Source organism: Saccopteryx leptura, chromosome 3, assembly GCF_036850995.1.
Source record: "Saccopteryx leptura isolate mSacLep1 chromosome 3, mSacLep1_pri_phased_curated, whole genome shotgun sequence".
NCBI lineage: Eukaryota > Metazoa > Chordata > Mammalia > Chiroptera > Emballonuridae > Saccopteryx > Saccopteryx leptura.
In genome coordinates this window covers 160,098,553-160,124,172 of record NC_089505.1, presented here as the reverse complement: position 1 = coordinate 160,124,172, position 25,620 = coordinate 160,098,553, and the positions used below count along the sequence as shown (strand labels likewise).

Genomic DNA, 25,620 nt, shown 5'->3' with positions numbered 1-25,620 from the left:
AAGAAAGCTTCTTCAAAAAATAGTGCTGGGAAAACTGGAAAGCAACATGCAAAAGAATGAAACTCGACTACAGCTTGTCCCCTTGTACTAAAATTAATTCAAAATGGATCAAAGATCTAAATATAAGACCTGAAACAATAAAGTACATAGAAGAAGACATAGGTACTAAACTCATGGACCTGGGTTTTGAAGAGCATTTTATGAATTTGACTCCAAAGGCAAGGGAAGTGAAGGCAAAGATAAATGAATGGGACTACATCAGACTAAGAAGTTTTTGCACAGCAAGAGAAACTGACAACAAAATAAACAGACAGCCAACTAAACGGGAAATTATATTTTCAAACAACAGCTCAGATAAGGGCCTAATATCCAAAATATACAAAGAACTCATAAAACTCAACAACAAACAAATAAACAATCCAATAAAAAAATGGGAAGAGGACATGAACAGACACTTCTCCCAGGAAGAAATACAAATGGCCAACAGATACATGAAAAGATGTTCATTTTCATTAGTTATTAGAGAAATGCAAATCGAAACTGCAATGAGATACCACCTCACACCTGTTAGATTAGCTATTATCAACAAGACAGGTAATAGCAAATGTTGGAGAAGCTGTGGAGAAAAAGGAACCCTCATACACTGTTGGTAGGAATGTGAAGTAGTACAACCATTATGGAAGAAAGTACGGTGGTTCCTCAAAAAACTGAAAATAGAATTACCTTATGACCCAGCAATCCCTCTATTGCAGTGGTCCCCAACCTTTTTTGGGTCAAGGACCGGTTTAATGTCAGAAAATATTTTCACTAACCGGCCTTTAGACTGGGATGGATAAATGTATCACGTGACCAAGACAAGCATCAATAGTGAATCTTAGACGGATGTAACAGAGGGAATCTGGTCATTTTTAAAAAAGAAAACATTGTTCATACTTAAATATAAATAAAACGTAAATAATGTAAGTTATTTATTCTTTCTCTGTGGACTGGTACCAAATGGCCCACGAACCGGTACTGGTCAACAGCCTGGGGGTTGAGGACCACTGCTCTACTGGATATACACCCCCAAAACTCAGAGACATTGATACGTAAAGACACATGTAGCCCCATGTTCATTGCAGCATTGTTCACAGTGGCCAGGACATGGAATCAACCAAAAAGCCCTTCAATAGATGACTGGATAAAGAAGATGTGGCACATATACACTATAGAATACTGCTCAGCCATAAGAAATGATGACATCGGATCATTTACAACAAAATGGTGGGATCTTGATAACCCTATACGGAATGAAATAAGTAAATCAGAAAAAACTAAGAACTGCATGATTCCATACATAGGTGGGACATAAAAGCAAGACTAAAAGACATGGACAAGAGTGTGGTGGTTACAGGAGGGGGGGAGGAGAAGGAGGGAGAGGGGAAGGGGAGGGGAAGGGGCACAAAGAAAACCAGATAGAAGGTGACGGAGGACAATCTGACTTTGGGTGACGGGTATGCAACATAATTGAATGACAAGGTCATTCAACCTGGAGATGTTTTCTTTGAACATATGTATCCTGATTTATTGATGTCACCCCATTAAAATTAATAAAAAATTATTTAAAAAGTGTCAAGTTGGGGTTTTGCAGGGCCCCTGAGAAGATGGGGCCCAGGGCCCCATGTGCCTGCCATTAAATCCACCTCTGTGTGCAAAGAACTCTCCTAGAAGTTGGGGATATAAAAGTAAACAAAATAGACCAAGTTCCTGTCTCATGAGCTTAAATTCTAAATGGTAGGCAGGAAGAAGGTGAGAAAAGAGAGGCAATGACAAATGCATATCAAGTGATAATAGTACCATGAAGAAGAAAATAGAGTAAGGGAATAGGTACAAATGGTGGTTGCTTTTATAAAGGAATGTGAGGAATGCCTCATTCAAGCAGAGATCTGGATGAACAAGGAAATGAAATGTAAGGATGGGAATGACGTCAGAGAAATGGCACCGTAAAGAGGGATATCGATAAATCTCCCCCCAAATTCAACAAGATCTTCAACCAGAGACAGAAAAATCTATCCTTGGAGCCTTCAGAAGTTCCACACTAAACGCGAAGGCAGAGGCAGCAGCAACCCCATAGCTGGATCATCAGGCTACTAATTCAGGAAAGAAAGACTAGGAGAGAGGCTTCAAAAATACAGACTCTCTCATTGGTGGAGCCTGCAAATGCTAATGAGCCTCGACTGCCAACGAGACTGAAGCCCAATATATGACATCACCATAGAGACTTATCAACTGCAAACCTCTACCTGAGCATGCCACAGGGGCAGAACCCGGGGTACAGAGTCACCGACCAGGAAGAGGGAGAGAAAAGAAAAAGCAAGAAGATAACCTCTCAAAATCAAGAATAATCTGCAGACTTTATAACCTATCCCATTTTATTATATTTGTTCATTTGTTTCTCTTATCTTCTTGTCTTGATTATTTTCTTCCTCTTCCAATTTGGTCATTGAATTCTCTGCTGGTCTTACTCTCTCCTCTCCTTGAACTACACTACCAATAAGTGTTACATCTCCCATGATCTTTTTTTCCTTCTTCCTTTCTCTCTATGAGGGTTGCACTCCAAAACCCTTAACTCTCTCTCTCTCTCTCTCTCTCTCTCTCCTTTTATTCTTTTTTCTTCTTTTGTGTTTTCCTCTTTCTTTCTTTTTTCTCCCTCTATATTAGTTTCTTCATTTCTCTTTTACTTTTCCTCTCATTCAATCCTCAATCACGAACAAATTACTTTATCTGGGACTCAAATTTTTCTTTGTGGCGCTTTGGGGTTTTTTTTACTTCGCTTTTTTAACTCACTAGCAGAGCTCCCAACCCTGGCTCTCCATTTTATCTAGATCTTGCTCCACTAAATACAATAATAATTTTTAATTTTTTCCCCTTTTTTCTGTTTCCCTCTTATTCCTCTCATCATATCTCTTAGTCAACCATCACCTAAAAGCAAAGCATTTTATTCTTGACGCAAATTTTTTCCTTTTTTGCATTTTGTGGGTCCATACTCCCTTTTTTTGCCCTTTTATCACTTCTCCCCAACTCAGGCCCTCCATTATAGGTAGTTTTTGTTCTATTTAGCACAATATAATTCACAGTTCACCACAAGATTTTCTCAAGAAGGAGGGGAGAGGAGAGGAGAGGGGAAAAAAAGGGGGCAGATAATAATTTTTTTTATTTATTCCTTTTTATTTTAATTTTTTAACTTTTTATTCTTTATTAATTCTCATCAATACTATCTCAACAAAACCACCCTCAGATGCCATTAAAAAAAAGAAATCGAATATCATGGATACAAAAGACTGAGAGGTAGCACAGATAGATGAGGAAAAATCTATGGAGAAAAAATTTAAAATATTGGAAACCTTGGAGCTAAATGACAGAGAATTTAAAATAGAAATCCTAAAAATACTCAGAGATATACAAGAAAATACACAAAGGCAATTTAGGGAGCTCAGAAAACAACTCAACGAACACAAAGAATATATTACCAAGGAAATTGAAACTATAAAAACAAATCAAACAGAGATGAAAAATTCAGTTCACAAGCTGAAAAACGAGGTAATGAGCTTAGCTAATAGAACAGGCCAGATAGAAGGTAGGATTAGTGAAATAGAAGACAGGCAACTTGAGGCACAACAGAGAGAAGAAGAAAGAGACTCAAAAATTAAAAAAATGAGAAAGCCCTACAGGAATTATCTGACTCCATCAAAAAGAATAACATAAGAATAATAGGTATATCAGAGGGAGAAGAGAGAGAAAATGGAATGGAGAACATATACAAACAAATAATAGATGAGAACTTCCCAAGCCTGTGGAAAGAACTAAAGCCTCAAATTCAAGAAGCAAACAGAACTCCAAGTTTTCTTAACCCCAACAGACCTACTCCAAGGCACATCATAATGAAATTGGCACAAATGACAAAGAAAAAATTCTCAAGGTAGCCAGGGAAAAGAAAAATACAACCTATAAAGGAAGGCCCATTAGATTATCATCAGATTTTTCAACAGAAACTCTACAAGCTAGAAGAGAGTGGAACCCAATATTTAAAGTCCTGAAAGAGAGGAACTTTCAGCCACAAATAATATACCCATCAAAGCTATACTTCAGATACGAAGGAGAAATAAAAACATTCACAGATACAAAAAAGATGAGGGAATTTATTATCAGAAAACCCCCACTCCAAGAATAACCAAAGGGGGTTTTCCAACCAGATACAAAGAACAAAACAAAACAAAACCAGAAGTAAAAGCTCCACCAAGAACACAATAAAACCAAATTTAAACTGTGACAACAAAAAAAAAAAGAGGGGGGGGAGGACAGAGATTAACAGTAGCAAAGGACGATGGAGTGCAGAAGTACTCAAAAGATAGTGCCCTACACTGAACAGGGATTAAACTCACCAATAAAAAGGCACAGAGTAGTAGAATGGATTAAAAAAGAAAATCCAACTGTATGCTGCCTACAAGAAACTCATCTAAGCAACAAGGATAAAAACAAATTCAAAGTGAAAGGCTGGAAAACAATACTCCAAGCAAATAACATCCAAAAAAAAAAAAAAGCAGGCGTAGTAATACTCATATCTGATAATGCTGACTACAAGACAGCAAAAGTACTCAAAGACAAAAATGGTCATTTCATAATGATTAAGGGGACGCTGAATCAAGAAGACATAACAATTCTTAATATATATGCACCAAACCAAGGAGCACCAAAATATATAAGACAGCTACTTATTGACCTTAAAACAAAAACTGACAAAAATACAATCATACTTGGAGACCTCAATACACCGCTGACGGCTCTAGATTGGTCATCCAAACAGAGAATCAATAAAGATATATTGGCCTTAAACAAAACACTAGAGCACCTGGATATGATAGACATCTACAAGACATTTCATCCCAAAGTGACAGAGTATACATTTTTCTCCACTGTACATGGATCATTCTCAAGAATTGACCATATGTTGGGCCACAAAAACAACATCAGCAAATTCAGAAAAATTGAAGTTGTACCAAGCATATTTTCTGATCATAAAGCCTTGAAACTAGAATTCAACTGCAAAAAAGAGGGAAAAAAACCCACAAAAATGTGGAAACTAAACAACATACTTTTAAAAAATGAATGGGTCAAAGAAGAAGTAAGCGCAGAGATCAAAAGATATATACAGACAAATGAAAATGACAATACAACATATCAGAATCTTTGGGATGCAGCAAAAGCAGTGATAAGACGGAAGTTCATATCACTTCAGGCATATATGAACAAACAAGAGAGAGCCCAAGTGAACCACTTAACTTCACACCTTAAGGAACTGGAAAACGAAGAACAAAGACAACCCAAAACCAGCCGAAGAAAGGAGATAATAAAAATCAGAGCAGAAGTAAATGAAATAGAGAACAGAAAAACTATAGAAAAAATTAATAGAACAAGGAGCTGGTTCTTTGAAAAGATCAACAAAATTGACAAACCCTTGGCAAGACTTACCAAGAAAAAAAGAGAAAAAACTCATATAAACAAAATTCAAAATGAAAGAGGAGAAATCACCATGGACATCATAGATATACAAAGAATTATTGTAGAATACAATGAAAAACTTTATGCCACTAAATTCAACAATCTAGAAGAAATGGATAAATTCCTAGAACAATACAACCTTCCTAGACTGAGTCAAGAAGAAGCAGAAAGCGTAAACAGACCAATTAGTAGGGAAGAAATAGAAAATACTATTAAAAACCTCCCCAAAAATAAAAGTCCAGGCCCAGACTGTTATACTAGCAAATTCTATCAAACTTCAAAGAAGACTTGGTTCCTAGTCTACTCAAAGTCTTCCCAAAAATTGAAGAAGAAGCAATACTTCCAAACACATTTTATGAGGCCAACATAACCCTCATATCGAAACCGGGCAAGGACAGCACAGAAAAAGAAAACTACAGACCAATATCTCTAATGAATACAGACGCTAAAATACTAAACAAAATACTAGCAAATCGAATACAACAACATATTAAAAAAATAATACATCACAATCAAGTAGGATTCATCCCAGAATCTCAAGGATGGTTCAACATACGTAAAATGGTTAATGTAATACACCATATCAACAAAACAAAGAACAAAAACCACATGATATATCAATAGATGCAGAAATGGCATTTGATAAAATACAACATATTTTATGTTTAAGACTCTCAACAAAATGGGTATAGAAGGAAAATATCTCAACATGATGAAGGCCATATATGATAAACCATCAGCTAACATCATATTAAATGGCACAAAACTGAAGGCTTTCCCCCTTAAATCAGAAACAAGACAGGGTTGTCCACTCTCTCCACTCTTATTTAATGTGGTGCTAGAGGTTCTAGCCAGAGCAATCAGACAAGACAAAGAAATAAAAGGCATGCATATCGGAAAAGAAGAAGTAAAGGTATCACTTTTTGCAGATGATATGATCCTATACATCGAAAACCCCAAAGAATCTACAAAAAGACTAGCAGAAACAATAAGCCAATACAGTAAGGTTGCAGGATACAAAATTAACATACAGAAGTCAATAGCCTTTCTATATGCCAACAATGAAACATTTGAGAATGAACTAAAAAAAAAATCCCCTTCATGATTGCAACAACACAAAAATAAAATACCTAGGAATAAACATAACAAAGAATGTAAAGGACTTAGATAATGAAAACTACAAACCATTGTTAAGGGAAATCGAAAAAGATACAATGAGATGGAAGAATATTCCTTGTTCTTGAATAGGAAGAATAAATATAATCAAGATGGCCATATTACCCAAAGCAATATATAAATTTAATGCAATTCCCATCAAAATTCCAATGACATTTTTAAAAGAAATGGAACAAAAAATCATCAGATTTATATGGAACTATAAAAACCCCCAAATAGCCAAAGCAATCCTAAAGAAAAAGAACGAAGCAGGGGGCATTACAATACCTGACTTCAAACTATATTATAGAGCCATGACAATCAAAACAGCATGGTATTGGCAAAAAAATAGACACTCAGACAAATGGAACAGAATAGAAAGTCCAGAATAAAACCACATATATATGATCAAATAATTTTTGATAAAGGGAGAAAAGAAAGCCTCTTCAACAAATGGTGCTGGGAAAACTGGAAAGCCACATGCAAAAGAATAAAACTCGACTACAGTTTGTCCCCTTGTACTAAAATTAATTCAAAATGGATCAAAGATCTAAATATAAGACCTGAAACAATAAAGTACATGGAAGAAGACATAGGTTCTAAACTCATGGACCTGGGTTTTAAAAAGCATTTTATGAATTTGACTCCAAAGGCAAGGGAAGTGAGGGCAAAGATAAATGAATGAGACTATATCAGACTAAGAAGTTTTTGCACAGCAAGAGAAACTGACAACAAAATAAACAGACAGCCAACTAAACGGGAAATTATATTTTCAAACAACAGCTCAGATAAGGGCCTAATATCCAAAATATACAAAGAACTCATAAAACTCAACAACAAACAAATAAACAATCCAATAAAAAAATGGGAAGAGGACATGAACAGACACTTCTCCCAGGAAGAAATACAAATGGCCAACAGATACATGAAAAGATGTTCATTTTCATTAGTTGTTAGAGAAATGCAAATCGAAATTGCAGTGAGATACCACCTCACTCCTGTTAGATTAGCTATTATCAACAAGACAGGTAATAGCAAATGTTGGAGAAGCTGTGGAGAAAAAGGAACTCTCATTCACTGTTGGTGGGAATGTAAAGTAGTACAACCATTATGGAAGAAAGTATGGTGGTTCCTCAAAAAACTGAAAACAGAACTACCTTATGACCCAGCAATCCCTCTACTGGGTATATACCCCAAAACTCAGAGACATTGATACGTAAAGACACATGCAGCCCCATTTTCATTGCAGCATTGTTCACAGCGGCCAAGACACGGAAACAACCAAAAAGCCCTTCAATAGAAGACTAGAAAAAGAAGATGTGGCACATATACACTATGGAATACTACTCAGCCATAAGAAATGATGACATTGAATCATTTACAACAAAATGGTGGGATCTTGATGACATTATACGAAGTGAAATAAGTAAATCAGAAAAAACCAAGAACTGTATTATTCCATATGTAGGTGGGACATAAAAACGAGATTAAGAGACATTGATAAGAGTGTGGTGGTTGGGGGGAGAGGGAGAGTAAAAGGGGGAGGGAGAGGGGCAGAAAGAAAACTAGATAGAAGGTGACGGAGGACAATCTGACTTTGGGTGATGGGTATGCAACATAATTGATTGACAAGATAACCTGGACATGTTTTCTTTGAAAAAAAAAAAAAAAAGAAATGTAGGGATGGGGTAAGAGCAGCCTATGTAGAGGAACTGTCAGCATAAAGACATCAGGTATGAGCATGCTTGGTGAATTTAAGGTACAAGGAAGCTAGTGTGGCTGGAATGGATGAGCTAGGGGAATTATGGGAAATGAGGGCAGAGGGACAAATTAGTCTGGCTCTTCCGTGGAGAGAAGGATGGATAGAGAAAGCCCAGTTCAGAGGCATTACAATAATTCAAGAAAGAGATGAGGATGGTTTGGCCCAAGATGACAGAAATGAATATATTTTGAAGGCAGATTCATCAAGAGCCAAGGTTTTAGGTTTGAGTAATTACAAGAATATTATTGCCATTTACTGAGATATGAAAGAGTCAGGGAGTTTCTGATTTGGAGGTAGAAAATTTTTTAAAAAATTGTTTTGGGACATATTAAATTTGAGACCCGTATTAGCCATCCAGGTAAGCAGATGAATATAAGCAATGTGGAGTTCAGCGAAGAAGTTAAGGTTGAAGACATAGATTTGGGAGTCGTCAGCAAACAGATAACGGGAACACCAAAGCACTGGATGAATTCACCCAGGGACTAAGTGTAGTTAGAGAAAACATCAGAGGGACTTAGCCTTGGGGATCCTCTAATATTTAGAAGTTGGGAAGAGGAGGATCCAGTGAAAGAGACTGAGAAGTGCTGCCAGTAAGTCAGGAGAGGTCCAGTAAGTGTTGTTCGTAAGCCAAGTGGAAATGTATTGTAAGGAGAAGAAATAGTCAACCATGTTAAATACTGCTGAGAGGTGAAGAAAGAAGAGGTATTAAAATTGGGTTGACAATCAGACCAATTTTTTTTTTTTTTTTTGGTGGGCCATTACCTTTAATCTTAGCTTGTACCCAGCAGGCGAGAAAATATACACAATGGGAAAACACTTCCTTTTCTATTCAGGGCTCCCAAAGCCACTGATTTACCCGAGTATTCATAGAATCAAAGGTTTCTACCTCATCAGCTTTATTCACCTCTGTTCCCCATCTCCTTCTCTCTATACAAACTGGCTTCTCCTTCAGCACTTCACCATCTTGGCTGCCTCTCCTGAGCAATGCTAATTTCAGGAACTGAGCCACTGGAGGGCTTTGGTGGCCTAAAGACTGTTTAGAACGGGCTTAGGATAGAATGGTAAACAGAAAATAAAGTAGAGCATGTGGACAATTGCTGTGAGGAGTTTTGTTGTAAAGAAAAGCAGAGAAATTCGATGATAGCTAGAGAGGTAAAAAATGTTGGGTTTTGTTTGCTTGCTTGTTTGTTTGAATGATAGGAGTTAAGTATTTTGCATTTACGTGTCTCCTTTCCATCCTTTTCTCTCAGTTTACTGCCACCATCTTACTTTAGACACTGGTCACATTTTTACCTGGTTTAATGACAGCAGACTCTTACTTGGCCAATCTCTTCATTTCCTGGCTTTTTTCCCCTCTACTTCCCGATACATACTGCCAGGCTCATCTTATTCTATTTTATTTTATTTTATTTTATTTTATTTTATTTTATTTTATTTTATTTATTTTATTTTAAGCGAGTAAGAGAGAGGGATAGGCAAGGACAGACAGGAAGGGACAGAGAAGAGAAGCATCAATTTGTTGTTTAGGCACTTTAGTTGTTCACTGATTGCTTTCTCATATGTATCTTGACCGGGGGTGGGGTGCTTCAATAGAGCCAGTGACCCCTTACTCAAGCCAGTGACCTAGGGCTTCAAGCCAGTGACCTTTGGTCTCAAGGCAGCAATCCTGTGGTCACGTCTATGATTCCCATGCTCAGCTCTCAAGCTGGAGACCCTGCACTCAAGCTGGATGAGCCTGTGCTCAAGCTGGCAACCTCGAAGTTTTGAATCTGCGTCCTTAGTGTCCTAGGTTGATGATCTATCCACTATGCCACTGCCTGGTCAGGCCAGGCTAATCTTATTTTAATACTTTACTATCCTGCCTTTCTCTTTTTGTTTTAGAATTTGTCCAAGTCCCCTGTTCTCTTTCACAGAGAAACTCTTCTCTGTCTACCTCTGCTACTCCCTGGGTTGTACCCAGGCTGGTCTCCTCACGGTCCCACGCAAACTGTTATTCCTGTTCCCTTGAGTTGTTCAGGTCATTTAAAAAATTTTGGAGCTGCTTTCCCTTTCTCTATTTCTCCAAATTATATGTAACATTTGTGGCTTATCTTCTATAAATCTCAAATTATTTAAAAATAAGATGTTCTTTTAATTGTAAAAAAACCCCACATAGCTCAGCTACATATGCTTCCAAATTTATACAACATTCAAAGTATAGCTCAAGTCCCCAAAATATTCCCTTGACAATCTATTTCACATCTGGTCATTCACTGAATACATTTTAAATAATTCTTTTACTGATTGATTTTAGCATAAGAGGAAGGGGGGAAGAGAGAGAGATAGAGATGGAGACAGAGACAGAGACAGGAACAATCCAGCTGTTCCTGTATGTGCTCTCACTGAAGATCAAACTGACAACCTCTGTACTTTGGGACAATGCTCTAACCAGCCAAGCTATCTGTCCAGGGTGCTGAATATTTTTTTTTTTTTTTTTAATTTTTTTTTTAGTTAAGAGGAAGGGAGATAGTGAGGCAGACTCCCACATACACCTGGACTGGGATCTACCTGGCAACCCCACCTGGGGCTGATGTTCAAGTATTGAGCTATTTTTAGCACTTGAGGCTGTCACACTTGGACCAACTGAGCTATCCTTAGCATCCGAGGCCACGCTTGAACCAATTGAGCCACTGCCTGTGGGAGAGGAAGACGGAGAGAAGGGGGATAGGGAGTGGGGAGAAGCATATGATCTCTTCTTCTGTGTGCCCTGACCGGGGATTGAACCCATAATATCCATAAGCTAGACCAATGATCTATCCACTGAGCCACCAGCCAGGGAAAGAATACATTTTAATAATAGCTTGATGTGTGAAATGATATGGTTTGTAGCCTCCAAGTGCTCTGAATCTAAGGCAGACAGACAGGTAAGTAGATGAGTACAATACGGATACTCAGGGTTATGACAAAAATACCTTTAAGCTCCAGTGGGGTCCCCAGGGAGGGAGTGATCAGCTCTACCTGGTGTTTCCAGGAAACCAGAGAAGAGGGGCCACTGAAGTTAAAAGTTGAAGCGGGACAAGGCAATGAAAGGTATTTTATGCAGAGGAACAGCATTGGCAAAGGCAGGAAGGTCTGGAAGAGCGGGTATTCTGGGAGATGGAAGCAGCTCATGAGGTGAGAGCACAGAGGACTTGTTTGGGAATGAGGTTGGGGAGAGAGAAGAGGCTGTTGAGGCAACAGTGCCTTGACATGGAGGAAGGAGAATCTTATAATCCATCCCAATGGCTCTGGATATGATGGGGAGCTAAAGAAGTGAGTGAGGCAGTGAAATAACACACTCTGATTTGCTATGTAAGAACAATGATGTAGATAGAGTAACACAATTAGGAGGCAATAGTACTATTAGAGATGAAAGCAAAACTGTAATTATTAACAACATCCTTCATTTTCCCTCTGCATAGTCTTCACAGTCTTATATACTTATATCTCATTTTCCTACTAAAATTTTAAAAGGCATAGTTGAAAGCAATTAGACCTTCATGAATTGAATTGCTCTATGAAGATCCATGTCATCATTGTCAATCCATTTTCATTTATTATAAAAATCTCTCAAAATAATCATGGACGTTGCTAGATTTTAGTGTAATGGCCTTTGAACATACACACACTCATTGCATACTTACCATTTTGTCTGAGTATTTGTGTCCTTGACCTGGGGGACTGCTTGCATGCCAACATCTTTCTCAAGTTGCTTAATAACAAAATTTTTATCTGGGTAGGTTGTACACTCAAAATAGGCATCTTTTACACTAGAAGCATTCCGGTCACTGAACTTAATTGGTGCACCAAATTTACTTCGTTTTTGAGAAATCATACGTATAATCTGCAACACAAATAATCAGTAAAGGCTACATAATCAAGTTCTTGGAGAAAAATTTATGTGTGGCAGGCGCTTTGCCTAGATCCTCTCAGACTCCTGCATACTTTTTGTGGGCCCCTCTACCTCCCTGAGCTTTCTGTTCCCATGGCTACCACCTGCTGCTCTTCCGCTAAGCACTGCTCCAGAGCTACTGGGCCCACTTTGCCCACAGGTACAAAGAACAGGAAGTGACTGGTTGTTTACATCCCAACCCATGATGGGCTGGTAGTAGACACTCAGAAGCTCATCTCTTTTGCTTCTCTTTGGGACCTTCTGACATGTAATTTGCCCTCCAGAATCTACCTAGGGGTTCAGGCTGAAGCCTTCTCTCTGCTGAAATGTTGCCCAAGATTGCACCCTTGTGGGGTTATTGCTGGGTCCCTCTACTGCTGCTTCCCTAGTCTCTTATGGGGCACTTTCAAAATAAATCACATTCAAGTCCTCCTCCCAGGGGCAGCTTGGGCTTGTCATTGTGTCAATTTCCTAGGGCTGTTATAACCAAGTACACAAACTGGGTGGTTGAACACAACAGGAAGTTCTTCTCTTGCAGTTGTGGAGGACTGAAGTCCAAGATCAAGAGTTTGGAGGGTGTTTTGTCTGTGGTCTCTGAGACAGAGTCCGTTGCTTGCCTCTCTAGCTTCTGGTGATGCCAGCAATCTTTGGTGCTCCTTGGCTCCAATCTCTGCCTCCTTCTTCACATGGTGCTTTTTCTTCCTGTGTCTCTGTGTAATCTTATGGCCCTCCTTCTATAAGGATCCCAGCCAGAAGGGAATAATGCCCTCCCACTTTGTAATAGGTCACAGTTTGAGGTACTGGGGGTTAGGACTTCATATCTTTTGGGGGAACATAATTCAAGCCATAGTACACACCTAAGACAGAGACCATTCTTTTAGCCAAAGAAAAACCACATGCCCATAGCAAACACAGGAGCTTTTCAGAGCCTTCAGAAATCAGTGTTATTCATCTATAGATAGGTAATGATGAGATAATTCAAGCCTCTGACCTGCTTTGTAGATTCCTTAACTGATTCGTCCTCAATTTCTTTTTCACTGCCCAAAGAAACCCATGGTTTAGAGATGGGGGGCTTATAAAAATACATTTCTTCAGGGACATGCTCTTTAAAGTCTTTCTGTTCCTCCTGTTCTTCTGAAACTTCTGGGGGCTAGAGTGAAACAAATAAAATTTAAAAATATATTACCAAATTTAGTTTATAGCTACATCTGTATATTTTGCAATAAACTTTACTTTTACACAAATTCCTTAAGCACTTCCTTATTTTTCTTCCTTGTTGGTTCATACTTTTAAATTATGAGAAGGAAACTAAGCAAAAAAAGAAGAATAAAGAACAACAACAAAAAGAATATCAAGGATACAGATAGAAGATGACAGAAAAAAAGATGGGACAGTAAAAATGGAAAAGATACATGATAAGAAAAAAGCTCAATGTTAAATATAAAACTCAATGTTAAATATAAAACTAGTTATCTCTGACAATGAAATTTCTTTGGTAAGAGGATTATAAGTATGAATAAAAATGATATACAGCCTGACCAGGCAGTGGTGCAGGGGATAAAGTGTCGGACAGGGATGCAGAAGACCCAGGTTTGAAACCCCAAGGTCACCAGCTTAAGCACTGGCTCATCTAGCTTGCGCATGGGCTCACCAGCTTGAGCACAGGGTCTCTGGCTTGAGCTTGGGATCATAGACATGACCCCATGGTCACTGACTTGAATCCAAAGGTCGCTGGCTTGAGCAAGGGGTCACTCCTCTGCTAGAGCCTCCTGGTCAAGGCACATTTGAGAAAGCAATCAATGAACAACTAAGGTGCTGCAACGAAGAATTGATGCTTCTCATCTCTCTCCCTTCCTGTCTGTCTGTCCTTATCTGTCCCTCTTTCTGTCTGTCACGCACACACACAAAAATCCCACGAAGCAATTGCAATGAACAAACTAGATCTACATAAATGTATCAACATAGTTGGGGCTTAGAATTTTATAGTTTAATAAAAAAACAAAACTTGTAGAATGATTTATATAATTTTATGTGATTTAAACATTTTTTTTTAGATTTTACTTATTCATTTTTAGAGAGAGAGAAAGGGAGGAGGAGCAGGAAGCATCAACTTCTGTATGTGCCTTGAGCAGGCAAGCCCAGGGTTTTGAAACAGTGACCTCAGCAGTCTAGGTTGATGCTTTTTCCACTGAGCCACCACAGGTCAGGCATGACTTTTAAATAAAATAATAAAACACATTATTTGTGGAGTATACATGTATAGTAAAAATATAAAATCATAGACAGGAAGGATATTAAACTTTTGAATAATGGTTCCCTATAGAGAGAAGTGGAATTAAAGTGGAGCAAAGCATTATCTATTTTATTTCTTTAAAAAATGAAATAAATATAATAAGATATTAATAGTTGCTAATTCTGGGTAGTAATTTTGTGGATATTTGTTATATTATTATCTGTATTTTTCTATATGTTTGAAAATATTTTACTATATACACCACTATAATAATGTTTTGGTTAACGATGATAGTCTCATAAGATTGTAATGGAGCTGAAAAATTCCTATCACTCAGTGACATTGTAGCCATGGTAACATCATAACGCAATGCATTTCTTACATGTTGGTGGTGATGCTGGTGCAAACAAACCTCCTGTGCTGTCAGACATATAAAAGTATAGCACATACAATTATGTACAATACATAATATACTGCTCACAAAAATTAGGGGATATTTTATAGCTTCATATTTATTTTGAAAATATCCCCTAATTTTTGTGAGCAGTATACTTGAAAATGGCAATAAATGACCACTATGTTACTGGCTCATGTAGTATTTACTATGCTATACTTTTTATCATTATTGTACAGTGTATTCTTTCTACTTATTAAAAAAATAGTTTGCTATAAAACACTATACGCGCCCTGGCCAGTTGGCTCAGCAGTAGAGCGTCGGCCTGGCGTGCGGGGGACCCGGGTTCGATTCCTGGCCAGGGCACATAGGAGAAGTGCCCATTTGCTTCTCCACCCCCACCCCCTCCTTCCTCTCTGTCTCTCTCTTCCCCTCCCGCAGCCACGGCTCCATTGGAGCAAAGATGGCCCGGGCGCTGGGGATGGCTCCTTGGCCTCTGCCCCAGGTGCTAGAGTGGCTCTGGTTGCGGCAGAGCGATGCCCCGGAGGGGCAGAGCATCGCCCCCTGGTGGGCGTGCCGGGTGGATCCCGGTCGGGCACATGCGGGAGTCTGTCTGACTGTCTCTCCCCGTTTCCAGCTTCAGAAAAATACAAAAAAACAAAAAAAACCCACAAAAAACAAACAAATAAAAAAAACACTATACGCCATGTTACGCCAGAAGCAGCCTCAAACAACTCATGTTTATCAGATCTCTTGATTGCATCATTTTATCTTGTGCTTGATGTAATCTCATGTTGTTTGCGCAGTAATGGTAGCCTAGAAGCAGTAGGCTATATCATAGGGTTACATAAGTGCACTCTATGATGTTCCCACAATGAGGAAATCACCTAAAGATACATTTCTCAGATGTGTCTCCATTGTTAAGCTGTGCAAGACTATAATAAAAAATTTAAAACACAGAGAAAAAAAGCAATAAAAATAAAATTGACACTGTTAAGTCTAAGTAAATTATTATTTTTAGTTTAAAAAGTATTAGGTTTTGCCTGACCAGGCGGTGGTGCTGTGGATAGAGCATCGGACTGGGATGTGGAAGACCCAGGTTCGAGACCCCGAGGTCGCCAGCTTGAGCACGGGCTCATCTGGTTTGAGCAAGGCTCACCAGCTTGGACTCAAGGTCTCTGGCTCAAGCTAGGGGTTACTTGGTCTGCTGAAGGCCCACAGTCAAGGCACATATGAGAAAGCAATCAATGAACAACGAACGTGTCGCAACAAAAAACTGATGATTATGCATCTCATCTCTCCATTCCTGTCTGTCTGTCCCTGTCTATCCCTCTCTCTGTCTCTCTCTCTGTCTCTGTAAAAAAAACAACAACAACAATAAAAGTATTAGGTTTTTAAAATTCTATGCTTTCTTTTATTTTTCTCATTTATTGAACAACCACTCAAACCCCTCTGTCTATCTCAGTTTGACCAAAGCCCCCCAGAGGGATGCCATATCAAAGGCAGGTCTCAGAAATTTGTTACCTTCGTGACCACTTAAAAAAAAAAAGACCTCCCTAAAGGTGAACTGATCCCCCCCCCCTTTGGAAACTATCATTCTTTTATTTTTTGCTTCCTTTCCTATCAACTGTCCACTGACCAAGTTTAAAATCTTGCTTTCAGATAATTATAGTAGACGTTTCTGGAGTACCCAGCTTTGTGTCAGACACTACAAAAGGGCTCTACCTGGTGTTAACCCATTTAATTTTCACAACAGCCTTGAAAATGGACTCTATTGGTGCCACCATTTTTACAGATAAATAGCTCAGTAACTTACCCCAGTTACAGAGACAGCAGGAGAACCAGGAATGTAGGCCAAAGGGTGGCTGGGAGCATGGTTCTCCAGATTTGCTATCTCCACTCTTATTGGGTCAATTAAAGCAAATAAGTAGAGTATCTGCTACACTGAGATGCTTGACTTGGTCCATCCCACATTTACTGCTTACCTACCCTAGATGTCAGAACCCGATTCAAACCCCAGAGAAAAAGAGCTGACAAGAAGAATGATAATCATGCAAAGGTCTCCCTCAGGGGTACTGCTTCCTTCTGACAGTCCACAAAATGCAAGGACTTGGGTGTGCTTACGTTGAAATAGTTTTCCTTGCCCTCTTCAGTTCCAATAACATAAAAGTTAAGTCCATATTTGAAGTCTTTGTCATAAACAAGCAGAATTTCATCTCCAGGATATTCCTACAAGAATATAATCAAAACAGAGAGTTACAGAACATTTCCTCCAAGGGCAACAGAATATAGTACATTCTTTTCAAGTGCACATGGGGCATTTTAAAGAAAAGATGATATGTTAGGCTACGAAACAAGTCTTAATAAACTTAAGAGCATTGAATTTATATCAAGCATATTTTCTGACCACAATGGTACAGAACTATAAATTAATTGCACGAAGAAAACTGGAAAATTCACACATATGTGAAGATTAAACAACATGCTACTGAACAATAAATGAGAGAGAGAGCTAATGAAGGTTAATGATGTCCAGTGGTCATTCAATTTACTCATACATTGACATAAAATTGATATATCTCCAATCAGTCATAAAAAATTACCATAGTGCTAATCTATGGCTAATAATCTCAAATTGAAAAATTATTTTATTAACTCTAAAAAGCTTTTAAAACACCATACATCCAGGGAAATTTACCAGGCGATTTTATTTCTAACAAGAAAAGAAAAACAAGAGGCATTCCTTTTCTATGGTATTGTGTTCTCTTGCATGCTTGGAGATAAATCAGGACCAAAATTATGAGTTAGACAATTAAAGCAGTATGGGAAAATAAGAAGAGATTCTTATTCTAGTTAAAATTGGGCAAGGATCAGCTTTTCTGGCTGTGGAATAAGACAGTCACTGATAAGCATTTGCTTTTCACAGAGGATCACCAAGCAGGATTCTCAAGGAGGTATGGGCAAGCTAGTATTTGCCCAAAGAAATGGCAAATGCCAAATTTGAATGCAGCAATCTCTCCAACTTTCATTGTTATGTACCAGGAACCCCTTGAAGCAAGACTCAAAAATAAAAAGGGATGTTTTACTTACCTGGATAAGTTTTTTGATTGGGTAGAAATCAGATACTGCCGCTCTGTTGTGAAAGTCTGCCAAAATATCTTGTATTTTGATAAGTTTATAAGGTTGTTCATCTGTCAGGTCTTCATCTATTCGGCAGTTAAATATTTCTTGGGTCTTGCTAGTTAACACTAAAGGGTAAATTTCTGGATGACCTGGGAAAGACAAAGTCCAATTTTGACATTAAATGTAACCACTTAAAATATTAGCAAAGGGAAACAAGCAATTGTTTGCTTTAAATACCTTTATTGGTTAAAAATTTTAAGACTTTAAAATCATTGTTTTTATTTATTTATTTATTATTATTATTATTATTTTTTGTATTTTTTCTGAAGCTGGAAACGGGGAGAGACAGTCAGACAGACTCCCGCATGCGCCCGACCGGGATCCACCCGGCACGCCCACCAGGGGCGACGCTCTGCCCACCAGGGGGCAATGCTCTGCCCCTCCGGGGCGTCGCTCTGTCGCGACCAGAGCCACTCTAGCACCTGGGGCAGAGGCTAAGGAGCCATCCCCAGTGCCCGGGCCATCTTTGCTCCAATGGAGCCTTGGCTGCAGGAGGGGAAGAGAGAGACAGAGAGGAAGGAGGGGGGGGTGTGGAGAAGCAAATGGGCGCTTCTCCTATGTGCCCTGGCCGGGAATCGAACCCGGGTCCCCTGCACACCAGGCCGACGCTCTACCGCTGAGCCAACCGGCCAGGGCCTCATTGTTTTTATTTTTAAAGTAAATCTATCCATTTAATTTCAAAAACAATCTTAAAAAAGGAAATAACAGTTACCCATGATACTATGTCTCAAGAGAGAACTTCTGTTAATCGTTTGCTCTATTTCCTCCTAGCCACTCCATATATAATATCTTATATAAAATTTTAAATCCTGCTTTTACTATGTACCATATGTCACAAATATTTTACTATGACATTATATAATATTTTCAATGTGTCATTTAAAATTAATGTTACTCTGTAGCATCATTTTAACTGTTCTGTTGTTAACATTACAATTTTTTTCTCATTTGTTCCCAATAACTGTAAATAACTACAGATATGTAGTGCATAATTTTTAAAATTTCATTTCAAATTATTTTCTTAGGATAGTTTTTAAAAGTGAAATTATTGGTCCAAAGGTATGACCACCTCTTCAGGCTCTATCAAACCTGTATTTCTTTTCTAATGCATCCCCCACCTCATCCCTCGTCTGCTGCTCTCTCTCACTAGATGACCTCACTTCCTATCTCACAGAAAAAGTTCTGTGTCTTATAAATAAAAGTGAAGTGGTTACCAGGGAGAGGGAAGTGGAGGGGAGGGGAATAGAGAGAGACAAATATACCATGATGGACAATGATTTGACTTTCTGTGATGGGCACACAACACAATCAACAGTTCAAATGTTTGGAGATGTTTACCTAAAACCTATGTACTCTTATTGATAAATGTTACCCCATAATTTAATTTCTAAATACAATTTTAAAAAACTAAAAAATATTTAAAAAATTCTGTGTCTGTACAGCACAGAACCCTGGCTGTCCCACAGCCCTGTCCACCAGCTGAGTCTCACGGTGCCAGCTTTCTACCCCTCCCTCCACTCAGAAGACCTGTCCGTCCCTTCCCCCCTTCTCGACCACTCGACCCATTCCCTTTCCCTCCTTTCCTATCTCTGTGCTGTTTTCCCTCAGAATGCAGATTTGCCCGATGGTCTCCCATTTTAAAGAAATCTTCTCTTGTCTGACCAGGTGGTGGCGCAGTGGATAGAGTGTCAAACTGGGACGAGGAGGATCCAGGTTCCAAATCCCGAGGTCAACAGCTTAAGTGCATGGTCACTGGCTTGAGCCCAAGGTCGCTGGCTTGAGCAAAGGGTCACTTGCTCTGCTGTAAACCCCCCCCTCCCAGTCAAGGCACATATGAGAAAGCAGTCAATGAACAACTAAGGAGCCACAACAAAGAACTGATGCTTCTCATCTCTCTCACTTCCTGTCTGTCTGCCCCTATCTGTCCTTCTCTCTCTGTCAAAAAAAAAAAAAAAAAAAAAAAAAGGAAGGAATGAAGGAAGGAAGGAAGGAAGGAAGGAAGGAAGGAAGGAAGGAAGGAAGGAAGGAAAGGAAAAGAAACCTTCTTAACCTTATATAGACACCTCTCTGTTCCCCAGGGCTGCTGCTTTTTACAGTCAAAATTGTTACTCCATTCTTCACATTTTAAAGCTACTGACTTTCCAATTAAGTTGAATTAGCAAACCCTCAGAAGTGGGGAGAAAGGTGTGTGAGAGGGGAATCCCTTTTCCTTCCTCTGGTTCCTCAGTCCTAGGTTTGCCCTTAGAAGAGGAGGGAAATGAGGTACAGGAAACTTCCATTCCTGTTCTTCCTGTCTCTTTCTTCCCCACCTCAGGCCAGCCCTCAGTGGCAGCAGGCCCTGGGACAGAGGATGGAAGAGGATAGCTATCATCTTGCCCATTGTCATCCCCTCTAACAAGCCCTCTTCATTTTCTTATCACCATCAGCCAGTCTCAGCTCTGCATCTGCCCCGGAACTCCTGCCCAGAACTCCACGCTCCCAGGGTACCACAGCCCACTCTCATCTTCTCCAGACCATATACTTGGACGTCCTGATATCCTTCCTCTCACTCTCAACAGGTGTGTCGTCAAGGGCAGAAGAGCATGTGACCTCTCACGTTGGAATTTTGAATTCATTTTCTCACAGAAGCATTTACCTTTTGCCCTAGTGGTTCTATGGTACACTTATTCAGGTAATATTGGGGTTTTAATGACTGTATGCATAACACTGATTATATATGGAAATATATTCCAAACTGCAATCTGTTGGCATAATAAACATTTGGAATACAAGTTGTTCATAAATTATGGACAAACTGCTCATTTTTATCTCCCTCAAAATGACAACCCTTAACTTTGGCATGTAAGAGACATCAATAAACAAGTATTGACTTGATTCACAAACAGATTGTCCTGTGAGAACAGTCTGCCAAGGATTATTTGTGATGTCTAATGTATAATAAATGTGATGCAGTCTTGCCTTTGAAGACCTCTAGGTGGAACTGGAGAGACCCATGCTGAACTAGAACCAAAAAGGAGAGGGCATCCTTGGTAAAGGGGGCGCTCATAAAGGCCAGAGAGCCTTCTGCCATCCAAGAAACAGGAGAGACAGTGACAAATACTGTGTGCTATGTCAGTGGTCCCCAACCTTTTTTGGGCCACGGACCGGTTTAATGTCAGAAAATATTTTCACGGACCGGCCTTTAGGGTGGGACGGATAAATGTATCATGTTACCGAGACAAGCGTCAAGAGTGAGTCTTAGACGGATGTAACAGAGGGAATCTGGTCATTTTTTAAAAAGAAAACATCGTTCAGACTTAAATATAAAAACCCCCAGAAATAATGTAAGTTATTTATTCTTTCTGTGTGGACCGGTATCAAATGGCCCACGGACCAGTACTGGTCCACAGCCCAGGGGCTTGGAGACCACTGTGCTATATCACCTGTCCCCATTAAACATACTTCAGATTCTACTAGTAAGACTTTTTTTTTTTTTCAATGAAATGACCCTTTCACACTAACTGGACTTCATCAAGGCAACTTTATCCTAAGATCTAACTTTCCTTTATCTAGTCGTTAATAAAAACAGCAGACTTTCTAGCTGCGACTGGCAAGCTGATAACTTCAGGCAACTGGTAGTCAGCAGACCACACAAAACTCCCACAGTTGCTACCTTCAGAGTTACCTGAACAATGGCTAATCTAAACACAGCAAAGCCAGAGGCTTGTGGCCGTGGCCGTGCCCAAGTGTCTCTGGCAAAATTCAATAAAAGAATGCTGTTATTTAGGCTCTGAGGCCTACAATGAAGACAACACCCCAGGCTACAACAATGTGGCTGTGTTGATTAGCAATGAGATGGGCTATTGGCTCAGTTACACCTCCCGCAAAGTGAAATGTGGGTTCCTCTAGGAGGTGCAGAAAGATGTTAGAGCAGAGGAGAAGGCCTGCAAGGCCTCCAGAAGCCTACAGAGGTCAGCAGTCCTGGCTGGGTGGTGAGTTACTAGCAATGTGGGTGGATAATAGCCATGCTGATGATAGCAACTTCACTGCAAGCTGCCTGCTCTAAGCACTTAACACGTATCACTAGTTCGGTTCATCTTCACAACCACATTCTGAGGTGGTTGCTATAATTGTCTCTATTTTTTAGTTGAGGAAATGGAGGCCTGCAGAGGTCAAATGCCATATCTAAGGTGAGAGGCTGGAAATATGAAAGCTGGAATCCAATCCCAGGTCCCTGCACTCTGATTACCATGCTATACTTTGTCTCTGATGTGTGCACATAGCAGAGCAGGGAGACGGTTCTCTCTTCTCCACACACAGTCAGAGAGGTCACAGACATTGCATTCCACAGGATGCAGTCAATGCCAGTTATTTACTTCATAGATCGATGGAGCAGGAGGCAAATACAGACTCAAACTCTACACAACTCACTCCTCAGATCATCCTACTGTGTAAAAAAGGAAGAGGCCCATGCAACTCAAATCATGTCCTACATGTGGAAACAATTAATTTAAATAACTCCTATGCATTTTACCTGTATCTTTTAAAAAAAACATTTTCTGTTGCTGTTTACTTTTTAAAAAAAGTTTTGAGATTTAATTGACAAATAATAAACTGTATGTATTTAAAGTGTACAGCTTACTAAATATATGCATATACCCATGAAACCCTCAACACAATCAAGACAAAGAACACATCCATAATCCCCAAAGTTTTCTCCTGTCCCTTCCTCCCAGCACCACCCTCACCCTCAAGAAACCACTGATCTGCTTTCTGTTACTATCTTTTAGGTTTCTCTTTCTTTTTTTTTACAGGGATAGAGAGAGAGTCAGCGAGAGGGATAGATAGGAACAAACAGACAGGAACGAAGAGATATGAGAAGCACCATAAGTTTTTCATTCTGACACCCTAGCTGTTCATTGATTGCTTTCTCATATGTGCCTTGACCGCGGGCCTTCAGCAGACCGAGCAAACCCTTGCTTGAGCCAGTGACCTTGGGTCCAAGCTGGTGAGCTTTTGCTCAAACCAGATGAGCCTGTCCTGTGCTCAAGCTGGGACCTTGGGGTCTCAAACCTGGGTCCTCTGCATCCCAGTCCGATGTTCTATCCACTGCGCCACCACCTGGTCAGGGCCTTTTTCTTTTTTAATTGTTCTTAAGTGAGAAGCAGGGAGAAAGAGAGACAGACTCCTGTATGCACCCCGAATGGGATTCACCTGGCAAGCCCTTGACTGGGCAGTGCTCTGCCCATCTGGGGTGTTACTCTGTTGCTCAGTAACTGAGCTATTTTAGTGACTGAGGTGAGGGCATGGAGTCATCCTCAGTGCCTGGGGCCAACTTGCTCCAACTAAGCTGTGGGAGAAGAAGAGAAAGATGGAGAGAGAGAAGGGAGAGGTGAAGAAGCAGATGGTTGCTTCTCCTTTGTGCTCTGACCGGGAATCGAACCCAGGACATCCACACGCCAGACCGACACTCTATCACTGAGCCAACTGGCCAGGCCTTAGTTTGTTTTCTATGGGATATTTATATGTGAAATTGCAAATATTCTTTCTGTTTGTCTGCTTTTACTCAGCATAATTATCTTGAGATTCATTCATGTTGATGCATGTAGCAATGGTTCATTCCTTTATATTTTTGACTAGTATTTCATAAAAGAAAAAAATCTATTAGGCAAATATTTCTTAAGATTTATGGTTTTGGGTGTGGTATCTAGGAAATCTTTGCCTAGCCCAAGTTCACAAGATTTTCTCCTATGTTGTCTTCTGGAAGTTTTACAATATTTGGTTTTACATTTAGGTTTATGATTCGTTTTGAATTAATTTTTGTATGTGGGGTGAGGTATAAGTTGAAGTTCCCTTTTTTGGCATAAATATGCGGTTGTTCCAGCATCACTTGTTGAAAAGACTATGCTTCTCCACTGAGTTGCCTTTGCGTTTTTGTTAAAAATCAGTTGACCATTTATATGGGAGTTTATTTTTAGACTCTCCATTCTTATTTATTGATTGATTTCTCTCTCTTTGTAATATCTTTTTAAAAAGTTTATTTTTTTAGTTACAGTTGACATACAATATTATGTTAGTTTCAGGTGTACAACATAGTAATTAGACATTTATATACCCTACCATGTTATCACCTCAAATTGTAGTATCATTTCATACAGTAACAACAGTTAAAGTAACCTTGTTTGTGACAGCCTTGTGTAAGAACATGTGCCTGTACATTTTTATTCTCATGAGTTGGGTATCACTACCTCATTCTTCAGACGAGGAAGTAGAGACTTAGAGAAATGACGTTACTTGTGACCACACAGTTATTAAGTGACAGAATTATGATTTGAACCAGGTCTGTCTAATTCCAAAACCTGTAATATTAATCACTTGTGGTGAACAGAATAGTGTATCTCCCCGAAAGATATCCATGCCCTAATTTCTGACACCTGTGAATATGTTACCTTATATGACAAGAGGCCTGGCCGGTTGGCTCAGTGGTAGAGTGTCAGCCCAGCATATGCAAGTCCTGGGTTTGATTCCTGGCAATGGCACACAGGAGAAGCACCCAACTGCTTCTCCACCCTTCCCTCTCTCCTTTCTCTCTACCTCTCTCTTCCCCTCCTGCAGCCAAGGCTCCATTGGAGCAAAATTGGCCCAGGCGCTGAGGATGGCCCCATGGCCTCCACCTCAGGCGCTAGAATGCCTCCGGTTGCAGCAGAGACACACCCAAGATGGGCAGAGCATCGCCCGTAGTGGGCATGACGGGTGGATCCTGGTCCAGCATATGCTGGACTCTGTGTCTCTACCTCCTCACTTCTCACTTCAGAAAAATACAAAAAAAAAAAAAGAGGGACTTGCAGATTGATTAAGTTAATGATCTTGAGATGGGTAGATTATTGGGCTCCTGCGATGATTCCCAATGGAATCACAAAGGTCCTTATAAGAAGAAGGCAGATGACCTGTGGTGGCGCAGTGGATAAAGCGTCGACCTGGAAATGCTGAGGTCGCTGGTTCGAAACCCTGGGCTTGCCTGGTCAAGGCACATATGGGAGTTGATGCTTCCAGCTCCTCCCCCCCTTCTCTCTCTCTGTCTCGTCTCTTCTCTCTCTCTCTCTCTCTCTCTCTCTCTGTCTCTCCCTCTCCTCTCTAAAATGAATAAATAAATTAAAAAAAAAAATTAAAAAAAAAAAAAAAAAAAAAAAAAAAAAAGAAGAAGGCAGAAGGGTCAACATTAAGGCAGGAGATGTGACCGGGAGGCAGAGGTCAAAGACAGAGGAAGATCAGAAGATGCTATGCTGCTGGTTTTGAAGATAGAACAAGGTGCCAAGAGTCAATGAATACAGGATGTTTTTCAGCTGAAAAGGGGAAGAAGATGATCCCTTCAGAGGCTCCAGAAGGAACTAGCTTTGCTAATACCTTGATTTTATCCCAGTAAAAGTAATTTCAGATTCCTATCTCAGAAACTGTAAAATAGTAAG

The 25,620-nt window shown here is 39.7% G+C and overlaps 1 protein-coding gene across 2 annotated transcripts in view; it reads right to left on the bottom strand.

Moving 5' to 3' along the window:
- Positions 1-25,620, bottom strand: part of DNAI3 (dynein axonemal intermediate chain 3) — a 100,726-nt gene that overhangs the window by 63,796 nt on the left and 11,310 nt on the right. For both annotated transcript variants that reach the window (XM_066376687.1, XM_066376689.1), the window contains exons 4-7: positions 18,083-18,264; positions 17,117-17,221; positions 13,357-13,515; positions 12,118-12,317 (exon numbers count right to left, since the gene is read on the bottom strand). In XM_066376687.1, the coding sequence (XP_066232784.1) occupies positions 12,118-12,317; positions 13,357-13,515; positions 17,117-17,221; positions 18,083-18,264 (646 nt within the window). The remainder of the gene's footprint in view (positions 1-12,117; positions 12,318-13,356; positions 13,516-17,116; positions 17,222-18,082; positions 18,265-25,620) is intronic.